Below are 17,082 nucleotides of genomic sequence, written 5' to 3' on the forward strand. Positions count from 1 at the left end.
TATTACAATTCTGTATTGAATGAGGTTGTTAAGTTTTCCATTTTTTGATGTTTGTGAAGTTGGTTTTTAATGTAATCACAGATTCTCAAAGCTATGGGATTCACGAGGGCATCATCAGCTGCTCTAATGTTGGATAGTTCCCTGTGCATGTCAATCTCGACCTTTTCAGGTATAATATCTGACTTCTACCACGTGACTTGATGGTGGCGCCGAGAGGAGAGGGGACGGAGGTCAGAGCTGGAGAGGCCAGCCAAAACAACTTTACAAATTACAATCGATGAAATGTATTTTACCCTATAATCGGCCTGTTCGCTGGTTGGTTTCTGAGCTGGTTTGGGCTGGTTGTTGCTGGTTTGTTGTGAGAGGAAAATACTATTGGTTGGCTGGTTTGAGCTGGCTGAAACCAACAAGCGAACAGGCTGAATATTTCTTTTCATGTAGCACGAAGGATTATAATAAAAAAATTCAAATAATTTTGAGAAGCTTCTATAAATATATATGCGGCTATTTTCTCATTGCAGTTTCTGAAGAATGAGCCTTTATTGGCACTTAGCAAGGCTAATATGCAGCTTACTACTAGAAAACAATTGTTGGTAGTAGTGTTATTAAGTCGTTCAATTAATCGTGATTAGTCATGATTAGTCAGCCTTGTACATGTGTCACTTTCATTGAGGAGTGTGACTCGGTAGTTTGGAATCATGAATCCAAAGGCAAGTACTTGGTTCAGTCTCGGTATGTGGTGGTGAGTTTGAGAGGTTTTACCCCAGTGTATACTCCAGCGACTTGGGACATTAAGATCCCCCATAGGCTTTGTTTGGCTGTACACAAATCGACCCCAATCCAATTCCACCTCAATCCCTCCCAAACCACGTGGATTGGGATGGATTTGTGTGCAGCCAAACAAGCCCATAGAGTTCAAATTACCCCGGTGTATAACAACTTTCTGACAAGGGATAATTTGAGTACAGGGAGACGTGCGGAAGATAGTACTTGTTTGTTTTGTTGTGAACATAAGATTGTGCATCATTTATTCTTCTCATGTTGTCTGGCTAAGAATGTGTGGAATCATTCCGGAGTTCCTAGGGCACAAAATTGGAACTGATTTATGCGAACCTCTACCTGCTAAGAAAAAAAAGCTCTTAACAACAAATATTCTATACATATTCTTTGGAGTTTATGGAAGATGCGTAGTGCTTTATGTTTCCAGGGATCAAGCTTGATCGACGTGAAGGTGGTGATAAGAGGAGCTAAGGAGACTGTTGCTAAAAGCTCCTGACTCGGACTAGCTGGAGGACCTTGAGCATAGACTCCACAAGAAGCCAGGATTTGTTGGACACAAGCCAACCTGGGAATCCACAGCTTAAGAAAAATGCGAAGATTCTGATATCAGTGCTAGAGAGGGTCCAATGCATGGGGATAGACACATGCATGCCGCACGTGCATATTCACTAGTCATACAAATGGCATTGATCTCTCCAAATTGCACCTATTTTGTCCATCTTAGCTTGTTTGTAAAAGAATGCAACAATCTGTTTTCATTTTTACTGTACCCAAATTTGGAAGGGAGAGGCCCATTTTGTGCCATTCAACTACCGTCTGAGTTTGGTTTTACCCAGAAATTTTGAAAACCGTGAATCTTTGTCCATCCAACACTATTGAAACCATTCACATTTAGGTATCTAGCTATTTTAATGCGTGGTTTTGCTAACGTTGACAACAAGTCACAGTGGGGCCCATATGATCATTCAGCTTGTTTGGCTCAAGGATTGCAGCTCCAGCAGCAACTATAATTTCTCTCTGCTATCACTGTAGCAGCGGTTGTTTTTGGCTGTAATTTATCTTCATCCCTGTCTATCCTTTACTTGCAAGCCCCCCCCCCCCCCCCCCCCCCCGCAAAGCCATAGTCCACTTTGGCAGGCACCCGTCCTCTACCTGCTAGTGAATGGCGAGCGCGTGGACATTGTGAGGGATATGCATGTGGACCCCGAGAAACCACAAGTCCTCTCACGTTCCTCCGCACCCACTTCGCCGGCCAAGAGCTCTAGCTATAGCAAAGGCCCACCACCTCCCCTCCCCTCCCCCCTTGTTTTTAGGTAGTTTTTCTTTTGGGCTGTTTTGAACCCTTGGATCTCACCAATATATACAACCTTATATCAATCGATGTGAAAGGTTTCAACTCATTTTTTGTTAATTTTATCCATGCCATAATAGCCATCCTGCACTATCAACTTTGATTCTCATAGCTCGGGCCCATTTACTGCAGGCAGATGTAGAGCTTTTGTGGTGTTGCTCTCCACCCATGACGCGGCGTCAAGTGCAGTGTCATATTTCTTGGACAATATTGTAAAATTGAATCACATGTAACAAAAAAAACCTACATGACGAGGTGGCGGAAGGTGGTCTTGGCGAGCGGGGTCATAGATGACGTTGGTGACAACGCCCTTGAGTTACCAGTTGCATCACCAAAGTAGAGGGAGTTGAGCCAGGCGAGGCCCTTGCCGTGGTAGGCGTGTAGGACTTAAACATGGACCACACGCCCTAACATACGTTGCACGCGGATCACGCGACCCATCTTCTTTGGCCACGGCGGCGTAGCAGGAGAAGGGTGTAGATATGAGTACTGTCTGTTAAGATAGGACACATTTGTGTATGGCCAGAGGTAGATGCAGAGGTCGAGTGAGATGCAATGGTGACAATGGCCATGGACCGTCTCGCGCAATATGGATCTAAGGCAGGAAGCGAAGGAGGAGGAGGGGTGGTGTGTGCGAGGCGGAAGTAGATGGGAAGGGAGGAGGGTAGATGTAAGAGAGTAAATGTTGTGTCAAAGTTAGTAACTTTTTCATATATGTTCGTGCCATTCACGACATGTATCTGATTGTCTCGTACGTGAAAAATCATCTACATCACAAATGTGTTCCAACTACCCTGTTACATACATGTTTTGTTGATCCGCGTCTATAACATGTGTCATTAGAAGACCTTTTTTTACAACTAGTATGTCAGAGACACGTTTGGACTAGACGCGTCTGTGAATCACATAGAGACATGTTTTATTTGCACGTCACTGATTAGGTTTCTTCTTTGTAGTTGTGGTACGGTCTACAGTGTCAACTGCCGAGCCCTCCCGGCTGCCACCGTGGACAGCGCGGTGGCCATTCATTTGTCTTGCGTACTTTTCCCATGTCGGAATGCACATCCTCAAGCATCCATAATACCAATAATATATTATTCTATATGATGGACACGCGTGACGAGCGAGTCCAACATCTTTGACCTTTTCATGGGTTGTTAGCTAGCTAGCTGTGTTTGAAGGCGAGCGAGTCCAACACTTGACCAAGCACCATCAGCATGCATGTATCTATATATATTATATATATACGTGCCTGCAAGAGGATCTTTGCATCATAGCCAAACACCATCCAAACCCAAGTTTCTCCATCGACTGACCAGCCACTTCTCCAATCGATCACTCGGCAGCCACCCAGTCCGATCCACGGCACGGGCACGCGATCGTCGTCACCACCATGGCACGCACTAGAGCTCTCCTCGTTGTTGCGGCGGCCCTAGCAGCGGCAGCGGCGGCGATTGGGACGGCGCACGGCGCCAGCTACACAGTCGGCGCGCCGGCCGGGTCGTGGGACCTCCGGACCAACTACACCCTCTGGGCGTCCGGCGTCACCTTCCGCGTCGGCGACCAGCTGGTGTTCAAGTACCCGCGCGCGGCGCACAACGTGCTGGAGGTGAGCAGGGCGGACCACGACGCCTGCTCCAGCGCCAGCCCCCTCAACGCCTTCAGCACGGGCGACGACGTCGTCCCGCTCCCCGCCGGCGGCGTCACGCGATACTTCATCTGCGGCGTGCCCGGACACTGCGACAATGGCATGAAGCTCGCCGTCAGAGTCCAGGCAGGCGCCCCCGGCGCTGCTGCAGCTCCATCGCCGCCAGTGGCAACGGGCGCCGCCCCTCGTGCTGCGCTGCCGCCCATGAGCGCTGCCAGGGCACCCACGGCGGCGATGCCTCCGGTGAGCTCCCCGGCGTCGGCTGGTGTTGATGGGTCTCTCGTGGGGCTCGTCTTGTCCGCTGTCGTGGCTAGTCTCATGGCATTCTGCTGAAAGTAGTCAAGGCTCCAGCTTCAATTATCTTTTTTTTTGTATGTGACACGTGATTCTACGTTTTGTTTATGTTGTGGTCGTATGATATGTACTTATTTAGGCTCGGTTGGATTAAAGGATTTTCAAAGGAAATATAGAGGAATTTATTCCTATGAAAAGGCTTTACAGTTTGCCGTTTGGAACAAAGGAATTGCAACTTCCATTCCTAAGGAACTCACTCTCCGTCGTTAATTTTGTGCTAACGAAGAGAAAAGAGTGGAGCTTATCCGTGCTATAGCAACAGGAAGAGGAAAAGAGACCTGTGAGTGGACTACAACTGTATTGAACAATGAACCATCATGGTTTGAGTCCATGGGCACCAATGGCCCCACATGCAGGAGAAATATAGACAAACTATGCAATTAACATATTATCGTTAGACGCTAATAATGATCTTCATATATTTTGCGATTCCCTGGTTACGAATTCCTGTATTCCAAACACCTCTTCCTTCTATTTCCTGCGTTTTTCCTTTCCTCTGTTTTGCCACTACACACCAATCATATTCCTGTGATTTTTTTCATTCCTCTATTTTCAGTTCCTTTGTTCCAAACAGGCCCTTAGAGATCATGATCTCATATATATACATTGGATTTATTCAAAAACACCTCCCTTTGTTTACCTAGCGTGCATATAACATTTTAATTTTGGCTATACAAAATGTTTCGCTGAAATGAGGAGTTTCTTCCAAAAAAAACATTTCCTCCGTTCTAAATTATAGGTCATTTTGGTTTTATAGATATATAGACTTTCCTATATATCTAAATATAGTATATATATCCATGTGCATAACAAAAGCTATGTACTTAAAAAAATTCAAAAACAGCTTGTAATATGGGACGAGAGAGTACTAGCTTAGCATACAATTTTTTATCTACCACTACTAGGTTTTAATGACAATATCCAATGATAATACTTCTATCTGCTAAGAATACATTTAATTAGAATGATCCTTAGTAAAAATTTATAAGTTTGACAATTTTTATCTCAAATAGCCCTATATGGCGGTCACACACAGAGAACTTCGCATGGCTCCATGTTAGGTCCCATTTGGTGGAGCTCTAGACGGATCTAGCTCCAGCTCTTCCATGCACTTTAGTTTAGCAAGGAGCTATTTTTATCTCTTCTCCCAAAATGAACTAGGAATCGGTGAAGTCATGCGCTCCAGCTTCTCTCTGTAGCAAGGAGCTGGAGCTGTTTTAAGCTGTGCCAAATAAAGCCTCAATAAATATACTACTATACCCATATCAAAATAAATAGAAAGAATAACAACGTCTATGACACCAAATAAGCACATTATAAAGATATATTTTATAATGTACTTATTGATACTAATTTGGTGTAAAAATATTAGTGTTTTGTCTAGAAATTTCATAAATCTTGAAATAGTTTGACTTAAGACAATTGTACAAGCTAGTTTAATTTGAGACAGAGCGACTAGTAGTTAACCTCCCGACTTCTTTTTAGAAGGAAAAAAACATCCCTATAGTGCGCAACGGGGATGAGGATTTTAATTTTTGATGGACGCCGAATTTGACTTGTGTGTTTGTGATGACCCGAGAAAATGGTTTGACAACCCATCATTTATATTGGCTACGACTTTTGCACATCGGTAATGCTGCTTATAGGTCGTCCATTTGTCTTGATGGGCCCCATATAAGTCGTCCGCTTGCTTTGCGCCTCGCACGTGTCGCCCCCGCCCGTGTCGTCTGCTTGCTCAGCGCGCTACGCGCCTCTGCTTCGGGATGGACCCCACCCTCGGCCTCACCGCTCCTGCTCGCGCCTCGCGGCCCTACCCGCGTCCCCGCCGCCCGCCCGCGCCGCTTGCCCCCACTCGGACTCACACCTCCTGTCGCGGTCGCACTCCATCCGCCTGCCCCTGCCGAGGTCTGTGTCGTTGACGAGCTCCACAATGGCGACCTCCATGCCACTCTGTGGCATCGAGCTCTGCATCGACGAGCCTCCATTCGTCCAAGCAGCAAGAAGATGCTACACTGAAGGCGCATGTTGCAATAGTATGTTTTAAGTGTTTCACATGTTTCAGAGTATGTTGCAGGTGTTGTATATCGATGTTGCAAAAATAGATCGGGATGTTGCACATGTTGTAATGGCTATACACGTATGTTTCATCTGTTCCAGATGAATATTGCAAGTGTTTTATCTAGATGTTGCAAAAATAGATATGAATATTGCATATACATGCATGTTGCAAGTATATGTTTTAAGTGTTTTCAGGTGTTTCATACGTATGTTTGCGAGTGTTTCATCTGGATGTTGCATATGTTTACGAGTGTTTAATCTGGATGTTGCATATGTTTGCAATGGTTTTCAAATGTTTTTTTAGATGTTTTCGCAAGTGTTTCAGACGCTTGTTTTAAGTGTCTCATTTGTCTTCTTTTGTATGTTGCAATTATTACATCTGAATGTTTTAAAAGTAGATTAGGTGTTGCACATGAGATGTGCGTGGGAAGCGGCTGGCGGCGCGGACGACATTCGGGGCGGCATGGGTGACGTCCAGGGCGGCACAGGTCCACTGCTGGTGCGCTTCCCTCGCGAGCCCGACACATTATCCCTCCGTGCGGCAGCTTCGGTACGCTAACGCCCGTTTGCTCATCAACCGCAGCTGCTGAATACGGATAGATCATTGTAGGTATAATATACGGTGGGGCTAATTTTTGCACCCAAGTACCCTACGCTACTGCAAAGAAGACTCGTCTTCGCACCTCTCACACACCCACCACACAACACGAGGCACACGAGAGCGCGCACCCAAAAAAAGAGAAAAGACATTGACTCAAGTCAACGAAAAGAACAGTGAGAGCAAGTGAACATAGCTGAGTCAAAGGGATCAGAATGTGAACACCGCCGACGTCAACGTGGTAGCTGAAAGACAAGTTCCACAAATGGTAAATCAAATCTTCATCACATGAGACTAAGTCTTGTCTTTAATTAATCTATATATCCAGTGCACCATAGATGCCATCTGCTGTAATTTAATTATATGCCTACTTGACCAAGTTAATAATCGAAATCGTCCACACGTTTCATTATACAAACGCGGATGATTAAGCTAAGCTAAGCTAAGCTAATTAATAGACCATGTCATACGTTCACACGCTACACTCTCTCTCCACCAGCTCCTCCATCACAGATCACCCTCACCTTTATATATATATTCACCGTCAAATCCTTAATCCATCGCCTCTCAAGTCTCAACTCTCAGCTAGCTAATCACCTTCATTCAACTTCAACATCAGCTATCACCTCCTAGCTTGTCGAAGATGATGGAAAATGTTAGGGTACAGGCATCTCTGCTCGCAATCACAATCATCATGACAGCGGCAACAGCAGCGTTCGGAACGGCGTCCGGCGCCAGCTACACCGTCGGCGAGCCGGGGGGTTCATGGGACCTACGGACCAACCTGACCGCCTGGGCGTCCACCATCACCTTCCACCCGGCCGAACAGCTGGTGTTCAAGTACGACGCGTCGGCGCACGACGTCGTGGAGGTGACGCAGGCCGGGTACCGCTCCTGCTCGGCAGCGAGCCCCGTCTCCGCCGCGCTCCGGACCGGCAGCGACGCCGTCCGGCTCGACGGCGGCGCCAGCAGGAGGAGGCGATACTTCATCTGCAGCACGCCGGGGCACTGCGCCGCCGGGATGAAGCTGGAGGTCAGGGTCACGGATGACGACGCCGAGTGCACCAACAGGTTGCCGCCGCCGGGGCCAGCGCCGCCAGGTGCGCCGTCAGGCATCACCATCTGCTCGGGCGGACCGCCGGTGGTTATCATGACGCCTGGCGTTGTCTCCTACGGCGCAGCGCCGAGGTCGTCCTCGGCCGGTCTCGGCAGTGTACTTGCCACCGTGGTCATGATGGTGTCGCTGCTGCTTGGCCTCACAATTGTCTAGCTCGTCCATGCTGCAACAGAGCTTTTGCAATTCTCACAGCAACGTTGAACATAATGTGTCTGTTCCAAATGTTAGTGCCAGATGATTATCTCGTGTCAGAAAATTATTATTAGGACTTATAAATATGTATATGACACGTAAATAATTTGATATTGCTGCTAGCTAGGAGAACTAGATCGCTCATTCTTCTTTTCTCCACAACAAATTTTCGTTGGTCTTATGTATAATGTTTTACTACCAACACTACGGGATACTGATTAATTACCGAGTGTGATAAACACTCGGCAAATATGGATAAACACTCGGTAAATTGTTTACCGAGTGCCACACTCGGTAAACATGACTCGGTAAACAACGACTCGGTAAAGTTAGTTTACCGAGTGTCAACTAACGGGGCACTCGGAGAATAAATCTTACCGAGTGCTACGCCGGCACTCGGTAAACAACTACGACGTGACGGTCGTCAGTCCCCAAGCTCGCCGTTAACGGCGTCGTTTACCGAGTGTTAGACATAGCACTCGGTAAAAAGATAACCATTTTCATGATTAAAACAATTCCGCAAATATTTTTCCCTGATATAGTTTACCGAGTGTACCAGTAACACTCGGTAAACATGTAACTCGTTAACCGAGTGTTCCACTCGGTAAAAAATGGCACATATATCCGAGTGGGGTCGTGGCACTCGGTAAAAAATGGCACCACTCGGCAAAATTAACAGAATCAGAACCAATTTGGTTCTGTTCTCTGTTTTACCGAGTGTAACACTCGGTAAACAAGACCATTACTGAGTGTAACACTCGGTAAAACTTGTCCACAGTATTTTTTTTTTGTTTGTTTCAGTGCATATCCAGCCACAATTAACAACAATTATAACAGAATATCACAGTTACCAACAGATAGACATTATATATCACATATATGTCCACAAATGTCACATCCACTCATTATAACCAACATATAGCTACAACAAATGTCACAAGCACAATGCAAAGTCCACAAACACCATCAACATGTCCAAAGTCCACAAAGTTCAACCCACTTCTAAGTTCAACATACAAACAAGTGAAACATGGTCCTGTCACATGGTCGGAGCCCTACCGAGAAACGGAGACAAGTCCAAATCTTGATCGTTGTTCGATCCAGCTGTAGAAGGTCCCTGGAATGAGGGAGCAAAAGAAAATAAACATATTTGTCAATTAATCATAAGGTAGTATGCCAAATTCAAATATTCCTTCGAAAGACCAGTTAACAGTGACATCAATATATAGGCATATAATAGATAACACATATCAAGTTAGTTGCTGTTTAGGTCTCCTCTATGTGCAAGATATCGTCACACATGGTCGAGTAGACTGAACATGAATTGGGCAAACACCTATGTACTCATGTAGAACCTAACATGATGCCTTTCAAGGTCTGAACAATATTACTAATAATCTAACTTATACATGTATGTATCCTACTCTCTTCTAGGTTCTAACATGATAGTGTTGACTGTAGCACAATCTGAACTGAAAAAGCCTTTCAAGATGAAGAGTGACTCACAGGAGTGCCGTCGCGCGGAGGTGGAGGCACCAACGGTATCATCGGCGGCGGCGGAGGCGGTGGAGGCTGGCCCATGCTCTGAGAAAAGCTGGCCATGTACTCGTACCAGGCCTTCTGCGACTGCTGGAAGGCCTCAAGCTGGGCCTGCACTCGCGCCCTCTCCTGTGCCAACTCGGCCTGGTGCGATAGCTGGAGGGCCTGAAACTGGCTCTGTGAGGCCTGCTGTGACTCCTGCAGGGCTTCAATCTGGGCCTACAATTATTTATCACATAGTTAGAATGCAAATAAAGAACGGGTAGAAAATGAATGGACAACGAATGCAACAGAACTAACCTGGAGTGCTACCACCTGGGGCTGTGAGCGTGGGCGTATGGCCGGGCTCGAACTCGTGCTCCGGGCTCTAATCTGGGCGAGTGTCTGAGTGTTGGCCGTGTCTATGGTGCTGTTGCCCATATAGTACCTCCCGTGTGGCTTACCTGGTCCCAACCTCATGACGATGTCACCCTCGAGGTCAGCGGTGCTCGGATCAAATTCTGGCCCATGGATCTCTCTCGCCATCGCCGTGTACTCGCTGAGGCGACTGTGCACGCTGAGGTTACTGTATGCCTCGGGCGGGTCCTCCGGGTTGTAGACGAGGTCGGGGTCCTTTGCCTTGCCCTTGTGTGCCAAGGCATATGCCTTGAACGAGGCGCACTCCTGGCCGGGGTGGAACCGCGTCTGCAGGAAGAAGCACAACAATAAGATATTATGCATTCAGAAGTTAGCGTAGCAACAACGAAATGAAATCCGCGTACATATCTGGCTGCATATTCCTTGAGGGTAGTGGGCCCTTGTTTGTGCGAGGAACCCTGCATCATCGCACGGCAACGTGAGCGTACGGCGTGATATTGCTCGTACTCCTCACTCAACCACGTGTCCACAATGGCCTCCCAGCAGTTGTCCATCCCCGCACACCAAGCAGGAGGCACCTGCACGTACACGAGCACATGACAAATCATAAATCAATTTCAGTGCAATTAATCACAGACGATGTAATCTCATGTTTACCGTCAAGTATTGCTCCTTAGTTAGGGGCAGGTGCACTGCCTGCGCTCTGGTGACTCTGTTTCCTCTGCGGGCATGGTAAATTCTTCTGCACAGGAGCTTTGTCTCGTAGAAGAGGTCCTGCACTCGGTGAACACAGACTCTGTTCACCACGTCATCCGCGTCCTCCCTACGTACTCCCTCCGCCAAGGTGTAGTAATCCTACAAGCAAATACAGTCAGTAATATACAATTAATGTGATGTTATTATCAGCATAGTGCGATGAACACGTACCCACAGCTCTTTCATCACCCGGTCGGCCTTGCTGTTATAACACCTGCCAGCTCGATCAGTCTGATCGCTGGCGGCGTGCCAGTGGGACCACTTCATGGCGGGCTGCACAACACCATCGATCCTCACCATCCCGGGATAGTTTGCCCTGCACAGAAGACCCAGGATCCCGTTTACTCGGCGAGAATGACTCCCTGGGATCACCATTTCCCAATCCCTGCACAAAGTTATTGAGATTGAATATTAGTTTCTGTTATAACTTAAAAACATGTGAATTAGTGTTAACATGCAAAAATTACTTACTTAGTTCCGGATGGTCGAATCACTGGCCGTCTCTGTATGGGTAAGTCTGGGAGGCGCGACGACCCTCGCATCCAAACCGTACGGATGTATGCTTCCGATCGAAGCTTTTCCATGATTCACCATCGGACGGATGTATCATCTTGTCAGTGTATCGGCGTCCAGTTTTGTGCCACGTCATCTGTTTTGCGGATTCCTCGCTCATGAAAAGTCGTTGGATCCTCGGTATGAAAGGAAGGTACCTCAGGATCTTTGCGCCGACTTTTGTTTGCGTCTTCCGACCATCACCAGATTCTAACTCAATGTACCTAGATGCCTTACACTTCGGACAGTACTTATCGTCAGCATGTTCTCCCCTGAATAAGATGCATCCGTTCGGACAAGCATGTATCTGCTCGTACGACATCTTGAGTGCACGAAGGATTTTATTTGACTCATATGTGTTCTTTGGCAGAACGTGATCATCCGGAAGTAGGGTCCCGACTTTTAACACTCGGTAATTTTCTGGGCACTCGGTAACTACACAGTCTCCGGTAGTGCAACATAATGATTATTTCTACTACAAAATTTAAATTGATTCTTTTGTCAAAATGGAACCAACGAGAAACTCTAGTTAGAGAATTTGTTGTGGCTCATGTATATATATTTGACCAACGTTAATTTATATACATGTGTTCACACGAGTATTGTTTGGTTATTTTTTGTTTATGTCCAATGGTGATATCAATTTGAACTGTCATTAGCATGTTTGTTCTCAATAAGACCAACTTAGGGTTAAATTCATGCAGGACATAATTTTTCACATACTATCCTTACTTATATTATTTCATCTTTTATTTTGAGTTAGTTGTAAGTCTCTCAGAGGTTGTCAATAAGATTAAAGACATTCCTTTGCTCACATGGACCAACTTCCCATTATGGAAAGGGGAGGTTCAATTGCTCCTCTTAATTTTGGAGTATGAACATGCCATCCAGGAGGACGCTCCTATTGCCCCGACTACGGAAGGTGATTAAGATAAAACCTTTTTTGAGAGGGTTAAAGAATATGATCGAGAAGCTCAAATGGAATATCATTCATGATCACGAACAAAAAGGTGCATTAATGTTGAGGTTAGGGGATAAATTCCTGACATTGACAATGCCAGCCAATCCTTAGATATAACGGTATAAAGGTTGGCGAAGCTTATTGCCCAAAGCCATAAAAATAAGCTCAACAGGATGCAAGAACTCAAAAGATCACGAGTTAAGTATAGTATTAATACTTTAAGAGACCAAAGTGTTACTTCTATAAGAAAGATGGGCATGTGTAGAAGAATTGTGATGGCTTTAAGAATTGACTTCACAAAAAGGGTAATTATAAGTTATGATGCAATTTTAATTATGAATCCCATACGTTGATACTTGGAGGATTATTTCAGGTGCCATTGGCACATTACTAATTCTTCACAGGGTATCCTTACTCTCAGGCCGGCAAAGGGGAGCACATGATTAGAGTGTTGAATGGCATGAGTTTGAAGATGAGGCCATTACACTTATCTCCAACTGTTATTAGTTGAGTTTTTTTTAAAACAATGTAATCCATGTCCCTATATGGAAGGAACATTAGTTGAAATTCTTTATTAGTTGATTATGTTTGAATGCTTGGGAACAATAGATGTTTTGAATGGATATAATAATGATATTTCTTATTTCTTATGCAAGCCATTATTTACATATTGCCTCCCAATTATTCTTTTATGATGTTTATGAGCTATATTAGTGATAAATAAAAAGAAAATTAAAACCACAATAGCAGTAAACACATCAGTAACCTAAGCTATCCAACATTATACTCATATTGTCTAAAAAATACAACAATCCTGCGGTGCAAATTGTAATGCAATAAATCGTTCCATGGAACCAATTCTATACATCGAATCACAGGTAGAGCATATATATATATGCCTATATATCAGATCCAACAAAACGAACAACTATTGCAACTACACTACAATTCAAACAACATACCATAGTCACCTAGAACTACAAAAAATGCATAAGGGGGGATTTCTTGGAGAGTTACCTTCTAGGGATGAGGCGGGCCGCTTTTCCCTAACCAATCAGCTAGGGCTCCTAGCGGTGGCAATCTGGCTAGCAGGGCTAGGTCGCGCTGGGCTGCATTCGGCGCAGGCAGGGAGAAGGAAGCAACAAGAAGAGGCTTGGAGTGTGTCTTCTCTTCTATATATGGCCTTGTCACACCACGTGGGATGGCATCACAGTCATGCCAAATGCTATGGCGCGACAGGCTGGCCGCCCTCGGCCAACACGACACGTTGGCGCAGGTCGCCAGCTGCTGCCAATGTGCCCAACCCCAACCTTGTCGCAAAGTGCATGTGGCTTAACCACACTAGCGTGATCAAAAGAATTAAATCTGCAAAATATTTGCCAACAAGGTTATTATTAAATATTGAATAAATAACTTAAAAATAAAAAAAGGAGGTGAGGGAGGTTTAGGCACTGGCCGAGCTTGAGATGGATTTCTAAACTAGAAATGAATTTCAGTGCCAAAAATAAATTATAAAAATATGAGAACTCCAGCATGCATATGGCGCGTGAATTTCGGTGCAGACATTAGAAATATTTCCGAAAATAGTTTCGCATGCAAACAAGCAAACCAATTTCTTAGTTTGTTGTGAAATTTTAGAGATTTCAAAATTTTGGTGGTTTTTAGCATGAGGAAATAAAAAGCAAATGGTATTACAGACATGTTGAACAATTAGTACTTCTATATGTTAGATAATTTCAAGATATGCTCAAGTCTATGAATATATGAGGTCATGATGAGCAGTTATGTGTTATATCAGTTAAATATTGTACAATTATTATTTTGTGGTATTATATAGGCGGCCAAATATTATAGGTTTTAGCCTATCGAAAAAAATTAATAAAGTCATTAAAAATTTGAACACACAAGCTTAATAATAAAATCCTAGCCTGCCGGTGACTAGTGGGGCTTGTTGTTGGCATGATGAATTGATGCAGATGGCTCTCCCTTGAAGCTTGGAATCAAACATTGGCAGCAGTTTCGGGGCAAGGGATCGTTGATCTGGCTATAAAGAAACATGTATGCAGGCTTGGGCCACCGTCGTATCATATGTAAGTATCTGATACCAGGAGTGTGGCAAAAGCAACGGATAACGCTAGTGTGATGAACCATATCCATATATATAAAGCACTACGTGGATGCCGCGTTCAACGTCGAAATGACAGTTTCCCCTTGGTCTCATTAGTGTTAATTAGACTGTTGCACTGGCGCCATGGACGACGTGATGATCGGTAGACACCACCATTGACGAGAGGATGGCCAAGGCGACCGAGAAGCTCTAGGCTGATTTCGCCAAGGTGGGCACCAAGATGAGTAGGTTCCCGCACGAGATGCGGGGGATCGGCGGCGGCCACCGCTACATCGCACCGATCGTGGCGTCCATCCTCGGCCAGGACGGCTCCTTCTTCGTCGAGCCGAGCGTGGTGGCCATCGGCCCGTACCACCATGGCGCACCTCATCTGCAGAAGATGGAGGAGGTCAAGCTGGCGGCGGCCTACAACCTCTGCCGGAGCTCAGGCCACTCTACGGCAGAGGTGTACGGGAAGGTGCTCTCCGTCGCGGGAGCCGCCCGCGACTGCTACGACACCGACGAACCCGCGGTGATGGGCGTTAGCGACGCCGACTTTGCGACCATGATGTTCCTCGACGGCTGCTTCCTGCTGCAGTACATGGTCGCCGGCGACACCAACCAGATGATCCGGCGACAAATCATGTCCATGGGGGCGAGCATCCAGAAGGACATCTTTTTGCTCGAGAACCAGATCCCGTGGCTCGTGCTCGACGCCCTCGCGGGGTTCGTGCCCGTCGACGTGCGCCGGTTCGTCTACAGGATGGGAGGCAAGTTCCAGGCGTGGACAATCCGCCGGGGTGGCCGTGGCCATGGCAACGTTGACATTGACCATTACAAGTACAAGCCGCCGCATCTCCTTGGCCTCGTCCGCTTCACTCTGTTCGGCTGCTTGCCTGAGGAGAAGGAGATGCTCAACTACCACGGCTTTGTCATGGACCAGTCGTTGCTGTCGAGGAGCGCGGAGCGCCACGGAGCTCGCGCAGATTGGCGTCACCCTGACCCCTAGCACGGCGCCGTGGTTCGGTGACATCCGGTTCCGGTGGAGCCACCGCGTGCTCGGCAAGCTGTCCCTGTCGCCGGTGTTCCTGAACCATTTCACCGCCTGTTGTCTCGTGAACATGGCGGCGTTCGAGACAATATACACCGATGAAGAAGCGACCAAGGAGCCGGACGGCTTCGCGGTGAGCTCGTACCTGTCGGTGCTAGCGATGCTCATGGACGGGATGCGGGACGTGCAGGAGCTCCGGCAGAGACACCTGCTTCACGGCTCCATGAGCGACATACAGGCGCTAGTCTTCTTCAAGGCCCTCCGCCACCACCTGCGCTTTGGCATTCGGCACATGACCCTCTTGGAGCAGATCGGCACGTACATGCGCCGCAGGTCGCTGGCGATCCTCGTATACCAGTTCGTCTACCTCAACTACTACCAGATCGCCACTGCCATCATATCCATCACAAACAGTCATTAGCAGCGTCTGTACGGTCCTTCAGACGTTTAAGAATGGTTCTAATAAATAGCCTGCTATAGCATCGCTATGCTTTTTCAAAATGTATGCATTGCCATTTGCCAAGCAGTACTATTCTCCTATAATACAGTTGGGTACCCAAATCGAGCGAAAGGTAAAAAAAAGATCCAGGGTGAAATGCATGCGAGCCAAATTCACGAACAGGACCACGGTCCAAGAACCACAATCCCACTCCCAGGAACTATTCCATTCCATGGAGTTCACCTTAGACCGAAACGACTCGAGCTCTTAATTGCCAATGGGGAGAGGACGACGAGCTCCACCTCCACACCAAATGTGTTAGGCATGTGTGGCGGTCACGGTCGTCGCCGACCGGCCGACTGCCCCGCACCGCTCCTCTGCCTCTCTGTCTGATCTCTCGCAGGTCGGGGTGGCAAGAACAATTAGAAAGGAGGAGTGAAGTGGTAGCGTTTGGTTGAGATACAGGATGTGGTGGGATGGTTCCGTCTCAGTTTTTAGGGGTGGGACGATCCCATCTGTTATTTAGGGCCTCTTTGGCATGGCTTATGCCGGCTTCGGCTTCATCTATTTTGCGTAAATCGAGGCACTGTAGCGTGAAGCCGTTTTGTAAGCCGATGTTAAAATGAACTAGAAGCCAGGAAAAGCCAGTTTTTCTGGTTTCACCGACTTTGGCTTCACCGGTGAAGCCGTTTTGGATGAGCCGTGCCAAAGGGGGCTTTAGTTGAGAAGGGATAGGATAACTCTGTTTTCTGTTTGATTCTGGGACATTAAAAATGGGACAAACCATTGACATGTAGGGCCCACTTTCATCATATTTCTTTCTTTTCCTTTCCTTTTTTTTCTTTTTTCTTCTTCCTTATCCTACCTTCTTCGTTCTTCTGTCGCGGACCGCTTCACTCATGAGTCGTGACCCGCACTCGTTGGCCTCCGCCGTCGACCTCCCCGCGCCTCGTGTGCCCTCCACCTGCGACCCCATGCTGGCTACCCGGGCCTGCCGGAGACCTCCGCACGCCTCGTCTGCCCTCCACCATGCGTCTCCTCTAGCCCACGCCCTAGGCCTCCTCCGCCCGCCACAATGCGTCTCCTCTGGCCCACGCCCGCGCCTCCTCCACTGGAGCTCGCCGGGGCCGGGCACGGCAGTGCGCGGCAAGGCCGCAGGCGAAGCTCGCCGGGGCCGGGCATGGCGATGCGACGAGGCCAGGTATGGCGCCGCGCGACGTGG

The 17,082-nt window shown here is 47.1% G+C and overlaps 3 protein-coding genes and 1 pseudogene across 3 annotated transcripts; 3 read left to right on the forward strand and 1 right to left on the reverse strand.

Moving 5' to 3' along the window:
- The first annotated feature begins 3,455 nt into the window (after nucleotides 1-3,455).
- Nucleotides 3,456-4,112, forward strand: LOC136469213 (chemocyanin-like). The gene has a single exon (XM_066467502.1). The coding sequence runs from the start codon at nucleotides 3,525-3,527 to the stop codon at nucleotides 4,110-4,112; it is 588 nt and encodes a 195-aa protein (XP_066323599.1). The 5' UTR covers nucleotides 3,456-3,524.
- A 3,320-nt stretch (nucleotides 4,113-7,432) lies between these two features.
- On the forward strand, nucleotides 7,433-8,059 carry LOC136469214 (chemocyanin-like). Its single transcript, XM_066467503.1, has one exon. The coding sequence runs from the start codon at nucleotides 7,433-7,435 to the stop codon at nucleotides 8,057-8,059; it is 627 nt and encodes a 208-aa protein (XP_066323600.1).
- Nucleotides 8,060-8,779: 720 nt separating this feature from the next.
- Nucleotides 8,780-11,050, reverse strand: LOC136469215 (uncharacterized). Its single transcript, XM_066467504.1, has 5 exons — nucleotides 10,922-11,050; nucleotides 10,652-10,849; nucleotides 10,399-10,572; nucleotides 10,160-10,321; nucleotides 8,780-8,803 (listed from the first exon to the last, which is right to left on the reverse strand). Exons 1-5 carry the CDS (start codon nucleotides 11,048-11,050, stop codon nucleotides 8,780-8,782), a joined length of 687 nt encoding a protein of 228 aa, XP_066323601.1.
- Nucleotides 11,051-14,440: 3,390 nt separating this feature from the next.
- LOC136469216 (UPF0481 protein At3g47200-like) lies at nucleotides 14,441-15,842 on the forward strand (annotated as a pseudogene).
- Nucleotides 15,843-17,082: the final 1,240 nt, after the last annotated feature.

Source organism: Miscanthus floridulus, chromosome 8 (assembly GCF_019320115.1).
Source record: "Miscanthus floridulus cultivar M001 chromosome 8, ASM1932011v1, whole genome shotgun sequence".
Taxonomy (NCBI): domain Eukaryota; kingdom Viridiplantae; phylum Streptophyta; class Magnoliopsida; order Poales; family Poaceae; genus Miscanthus; species Miscanthus floridulus.

Bases quoted from the DNA above. Each gene is read 5' to 3' on its own strand.
- LOC136469213 (XM_066467502.1), top strand. From the start codon at position 3,525: ATGGCACGCACTAGAGCTCTCCTCGTTGTTGCGGCGGCCCTAGCAGCG.
- LOC136469214 (XM_066467503.1), top strand. From the start codon at position 7,433: ATGATGGAAAATGTTAGGGTACAGGCATCTCTGCTCGCAATCACAATC.
- LOC136469215 (XM_066467504.1), bottom strand. From the start codon at position 11,050: ATGGTGAGGATCGATGGTGTTGTGCAGCCCGCCATGAAGTGGTCCCAC. The intron at 10,850-10,921 runs GTACGTGTTCAT...ATTTGCTTGTAG, and splicing joins GGGTGATGAAAGAGCTGTGG to GATTACTACACCTTGGCGGA. The intron at 10,573-10,651 runs GTAAACATGAGA...GTGTACGTGCAG, and splicing joins CTAAGGAGCAATACTTGACG to GTGCCTCCTGCTTGGTGTGC.